The 6,367-nt window shown below is 42.6% G+C and overlaps 1 protein-coding gene across 2 annotated transcripts in view; it reads right to left on the bottom strand.

Moving 5' to 3' along the window:
* The window catches only part of MAP3K21 (mitogen-activated protein kinase kinase kinase 21), a 62,783-nt gene that overhangs the window by 14,168 nt on the left and 42,248 nt on the right, over window positions 1-6,367 (bottom strand). For both annotated transcript variants that reach the window (XM_023517680.1, XM_023517679.1), the window contains exon 6: window positions 1,936-2,058. In XM_023517680.1, coding sequence (XP_023373448.1) covers window positions 1,936-2,058 — 123 coding nt within the window. The remainder of the gene's footprint in view (window positions 1-1,935; window positions 2,059-6,367) is intronic.

The raw sequence follows: 6,367 nt of genomic DNA, 5'->3' as shown, positions 1-6,367 counted from the left end.
TGTCATTGTTGTTTGCTGGGCCTGGGCTGGATTCAAACCCGCCACCTTAGGTGTATGTGGCTGGTGCCTTAGCCACTTGAGCCACGGGCGCTGTGCCAGAGCGGGGATTCAATCCCAGCCAGCGAGGCTCCAGAGCCCAAGCTGAACCTCATGTTATACTGAACTGTGCACACAGGGGACATCTACAATGGGAGCAACAGGGACATACAAAGGAGGACAAAGGAGGCTTTGGAGCACCCAGGTCAGACTGAAGATGAGCAGCAATCAGGTTAGAGAACTTGGGTCAAAAGTTCCTACACACAAAGCCAGTCCTGCTGGGACGTCTGGATGAGGGCATCTTCCCCTGACTTCTGAGAATGAGTGCGAGGACACTCCTCCTCATGCTTCAGGTGGTTCTCAACCTTCCTAACGCCGCAACCCTTTAACACAGTTCCTGTGGGTCGCAACCCACAGGTTGAGAACCACTGCTCTACGGGGTTGGAATTTATTTGCAATCCCGAGAGGATTCACTTTAGCACAAATCTTGAGCTCAGCCAGCCCTACCCAGTGCCACTTTCTCCCTTCCATCAGGCGGTGTTCCCAGGGGCAGAAGGTGAGGACACAGGGAAGAGGGGACAGCTGGGCAACCCACCCCTGTTCCTTCACTGGCACTGGGAGACCAGCCCTGAACCCCTTTCTGGATCCTCTGATTAAGCCCTTACTCTATCTAGGCAAAGGCAGGGTACAAAGTACAGCTCTATGAGAAATGCATTCTCAGAAAGACAAATCAGTTATGATAAGAGACGGTGCTTAAGTTGTAAGAACTGCAGAATCATTTAGATCCCATCTCACCACAATCCACAATGGTGAGGATCCTGGGCTACAGGAGCTTGCAAGAGAAATCTCTGCTGGTGCCAAGGTTTTCATTACCAAAAGAAAGGGGTGGGGTGGGGGGAACACTTCAGTTCAGCCTTCACTTGAGGAAATTTTCTTTCAGTATTTTTTCCCCTCCAAATAAAGACAGGTGAGCAGGAGAGAATTAAGTTTGGTAAACACTGAAGCTCCAAAAGAATGGCTTGCTATGGAAATTTAGTCTAAATACCACATTACCTACAGATGAACACAGGGTTCTATTGCTTAGCCTACTTTAGGAGGTTTATTTGGACTCAGTTAAAAAAAAAAATCAATATTTTCTTATCTCCTTCCACTCAACTCTGATTCACAGCTGCACCAAAACTCTCAAAGTGCAAAGAAAAGAGCCAGGCAAAGCAGCTGTGATGTACCCGCTCCTCCCGATACTTGTTCAAAACCCAGAGTACTACAAGGAATTCACAGTGTTAAGTTGGTCAAACTTACAGTGAATTAAAGGAACATAAGGAATTCGCAGTGTTAAGTTGGTCAAACTTATAGTGAATTAAAGTTAAATCCCACAAAAGCAAAAACATTTTTTTCCCAATTTTTGTCATTGCTTTACAAGATACGGAAAGCCATGGAAGTAATCCTGAATTCCTGATTTCATTTTTCAAAATATCCATAATAAATGACTGATGATGTGATTAGGTAATATTCATTATGCATGCAAGTGTTTCACAGAATGTCCCAAGGTGTGTGATGTTTCACTTTCTACTCTGGGGCCTGGTCACATTACAGTTGCATGGGACCTAAAATTCATCTGTGGTGAGTATTAAAAAAATGAGATAAAGGGGGCGGTGCCTGTGGCTCAAAGGAGTAAGGTGCTGGTCCCATATACCGAAAGTGGTGGGTTCAAACCCAGCCCTGGCCAAAAACTGCAACAATAACAACAAAGTGAGATGAAGGGAACTAAGCCCAGATTTTGTTTCCCAAGCAGCTATAGCGTACACGAAAGGTCACGTGCTCGCTTACAACCTGCTGTAACAATATGTCTGCTCGACTTAGATCCAAGTCAGGTAAACTGTGGTGGTGGAGGAGGCTCACACTGTATGGCTCGGAGCCGGGGCAGCATGGTGGGGCTGCTCGGGGGGCTGGAACTGCTGCTGTTCAGACTCCTCCGTTTGTCCAAGTTGGGAGAGGCCTGCACGGTTATCTTGTGCTGGAAATCTGTTGAATACAAAAAACAAACAAACAAAAAAAAAAACTAAGAACTGATATTTCATGGTTTTGTGTTAATTCCATAGCCATGTCTTTGACACATGGCAATAAAGTGAAAATTGCCAGATAGTAACTACGAAGTGTATTTCAGAGGCTGTTTCTTGGTTTGGTTTCTTACTTGTCAGAGCGCAAGGCAATGAATAATGATTCTGAATTTACCTGTTAGATGCAATGAGGTAGAAAGAGCATGAGAGAGAGAAAAATGAAATATTAATGAATCCCTGGAAAATTTACAATGTCCTGGGAAGAAACACTTACCTGCCTTCAGTATAAGGTAGATTAAAACAAAACTGAAATAGAGCACCGGGAATTAAATGAGTCAGGACTCCCTCACCAACTGTGGACCTCAAGCTAGTAAGGGACCTCTGTGAGTCAGTCTCCTCATCTGTGAAATGGGAACAGCAGTTTCCCACATGGTGAGTTGATGCCAACTGAAATTGAAGGCCAAAAGCACGCTGCAGTCCAGGCACTGTATGAATGCTAGTAGCTTATTGTTTAACTATAATTCGGCAGAATTGTGCCAAGAACCGTGGATGCACATGGGAGAAAGAGGGAAATTACCAGAAGAAAAAAGAGAATGTCTGAGGAAACCCTGTAAACTGTCAGGAAAATCATCGCAACCTTGTAAAAGACTACGGGTGTTCCTTCAGCGCAGTGCCAAGTTCAACCTTTGATCGATTGCTTTCTGACTTGGGATAGTTTTACAACTTGGTAGGGCAGAGTTAACTTGTAGATTTTGTCTGGTGATGATGCAAATGATTTCCGTCTGGGGAAAAAGACAAGCCCAAAGGTTATGGTTCATTTCCAAACGGGGCATCAGGCAGGTTTGAATTTAACCCAGCAATCTAATCTGGATATTCCTTTATTAAATTGTCCATGAATACCTAGTGCCTTAAATTCTCCTGGGAACTGGTTTTATCTAGTTCCTGACTAATTAATGAATTTAATAAAATCTTATCAAAAATAAGTGTTTATTTCATATTTGCAAGAGAGCTAAAATTTGCCTTTTTGGAAATTACACTTTAAATAACTTTAATGAGACACCTGGTATTTGAGATAAGGAGAATTTGGAATTTGGTAGGCAAAGCCAACTGTCCATTTGTTTATGCTAGAAATCTAAATATTTTTCTTGATATTGTCATCTCCCTGACCCTACATATTCACTAACCACAAAATATGTAACTTTTGTGTTATATATTTTTTCTTTTAGATTCCAGTTTCTAGAGTTAGCATCACTTGCTAGCCTCTCAACTTGGGAAAGTAACCTCTTGAAGTCTCAGTATTTTCATTATAAAAATGGGGAAGAAACAATTATTCCTAATCCTAGCACTCTGGGAGGCCAAGGCGGATAGATTGCTTGAGCTCACAGGTTTGAGACCAGCCTGAGCAAGTGAGAGAGACCTTGTCTCTAAAAAATAGCCGGGCTTTGTGACAGGCTCCTGTAGTCCCAGCTATTCAGGAGGCTGAGACAAGACAATTGCTTGGGCCCAAGAGTCTCAGGTTGCTATGAGCTATGATGCCATGGCACCAAGGGCAACAGAGTGAAACTGTCTCACAAAACAAAAAGAAAAAAACAATTATCCCTATTTCATAGGACTGCTAGAAAAATACAAAGAAATATTAACCCTTAATACAGGGTTTAGGATGTAATAAATGCTTACTAAAAGTTAGATGTGCATTCTGTTCTCTACCTGTCCACTGCTATCCCGTCATGCCCAGGCTGCTGTCACTACATTCCTTACATCCATCTTCCTGCATACACACTTGGTCCCTTGAGTCCGTTCTGCAGAAGCAAGATGCATTTTTAAAAAAATATTTCACTGACGTATCGTAGTTGCACACATATTTTTGCAGAGTACATGTGATATTCTGATACAACATGTAATGACCAAACCGGGTAACTATGACATCACCTCAAACATTTATCTTTTCTTTGTGTTGGGAACATTATAATGGTTGTTTCCTAGCTATTCTAAGATACACCATAAATTACTGTTAACTATAATTTCCCTATTGTACTCTTGAATACTAGACTTATTTCTTCTCACTATATGCTTGTGCTCCTCAATGCAATGCTCTCAGTCTTTCCTCCCAGCCCCTATTCCAGCCCCATAACCACTGTCCCACTCTCTACCTCCAGGAGATCAACTTTTTTAGCTCTGACACGAGTTAGAACATAACGCAGTTTGTCTTTCTGTATCTCGCTTATCCATGTAACATAATGATCTCCTGTTTCATCCAGGTTACTGCAAATCACAGGATTCCATTCTTTTTATGGGTGAATAATATTCCGTTGCTTATAAGTGTTACATTTTCTTCATCCTTCCCCATCTCTCACCCTATACAAAAATCAACTCAAAATGGAATAAAGATTTAAATGTAGGGCGGCGCCTGTGGCTCAAAGGAGTAAGGCACTGGCCCCCTATGCCGGAGGTGGCCGGTTCAAACCCAGCCCCGGCCAAAAACTGCAAAAACTGCAAAAAAAAAAAAAAGATTTAAATGTAAAACCAGAAGCTATAAAACTACTAAAAGAAAACCCTGGGGAAACACTGTAAGATATTAGTCTTGGCAAAGAATTCTGGGGTAAGACCTCAAAACTATGGGCAACAGAAGCAAAAATACGCCAATGGGATCACATCAAGCCAAAAGTGTTTGCCCAAAAAAGGAAACGATCAACAAAGGCAAGAGAGAACCTACAGAATGGGAGAAAAATGTTTACAAACTACACATCCGATGAGCAATTGAGGGGTTAATAACTGGCATAGGTAAGGAATTCAAATAACTCAAAAGCCAAAAAAAAAAAAAAACCCTCCAATTTAAAAAATGGGCAAAAGACGTGAATAGGCATTTCTCAAAAGAAGACATACAAATGGCCACCAGGATAGGACAAAAAGCCCAACCCCACAAACCCTGAGAAAAAGGCAAATCAAAACCACCATGGGATATCATCTTACCCAGTTAGATGGTTATTATCAAACAGGCAAAAAATAGCACCTGCAGGTTTTAAATGCACGACTGGCCATATCACTGCCCTGCTTAAAAGCCTTCAGAGGCTTCTGATTGTTCTTAAGTTACAGATTAAAACTGCAACAAAGTCTACGAGCCCTACAGATCTGAGCCTGGGTTCTTGACGTTCCCTCCTCATCCTGCCTCATTCTCCGGCCTGGCCTCATGGTCTAAATCAGAGGTCAGCACAGTTTTTCTGGAAAGTACCATGTTATCACCACGTGTCCTGTGAACTCTACAATCTGTCTCAGCTGCCCAACTCTGCTAGTGTAATGGGAAACCAGCCCCAGACACATAAATAAATGTGTTCCCGGAAACATTTCTTTATGGATACTAAAATTTCAGTTTCAGATAATGTCAGGTATCGGGAAATGTTACTCTTCCTTTGATTTTTCCCCAAGTATTTAACAATGTATGTAAAAAACTGTGGGCTGTTCAAAACAGGTATAGGCTGGACTGGGCCCATGGGGCATGATTTGCTGACCGCTGGTCAAACCAGGCTGGACTTTCTCCAATTCCTGGAAGAAACCAAGCTTCCTCCCACTTCTGTATTTGGTAAATTCCCACATCAAGTCTCAATTTAAATGCTGCTTCTTAAAAAAGCCTTCCTCTATTACCTTAGACCAAGTTCCATCTCTGCACTAATCACTGTCACATGGCTTTCCCCTCACAGTAGTTAATAATTACAGCAAGTAAATAAGCATTGGTTTAATTATTAGCTTAAGCTCTGCTGCCTCCCCCAGCACTATCAGGGAAGTTCTCCATGGGCAGAGACCAGGATAGTCTCAGCCCTGTTATAGCCTCTGCCAAACTGGCACAGTGTCTTGAACAAAAAAGGTGTTTAGAAAGCTTTGTTGAATGAATATTTCCTCTGTGAAGACTTGAAGTGACGTGAGACAGAAGGCATATGTATCTTATCACACCCGCCAGCACTTGGGACACAGTAGCTCCTCACGAGTTTGTCAAATGAGAGAGGTTTCAAGGCTTATCAATGAATCAAACAAGGGGTCATGTTAATTGGTGAGAAATATATAGCAAGTGGGGGTGGATTGGCAGAAAATGGAACCAAGGTTCCAGAGGGAGGCCTTCTCCATCTACCAAACAAGAAATTCTGACAGATTTGACATGGACACCGCGGTCTGGGTCAAGGAGATGATGAATACAGGGAAAGGGCTCAGGAGGATAGGAGGACTAGGTGGATCAGGAGGACAGGAGGACGGGAGGACTGGGTGGATCAGGAGGACAGGAGGAC

The sequence above is a fragment of the Otolemur garnettii genome, unplaced genomic scaffold, assembly GCF_000181295.1.
Source record: "Otolemur garnettii isolate 467f Iridium unplaced genomic scaffold, OtoGar3 scaffold00116, whole genome shotgun sequence".
NCBI classification, from domain to species: Eukaryota; Metazoa; Chordata; class Mammalia; order Primates; family Galagidae; genus Otolemur; species Otolemur garnettii.
Note: the sequence above shows the minus strand (reverse complement) of the source record. Positions and strands in the feature narration are given on the sequence as shown.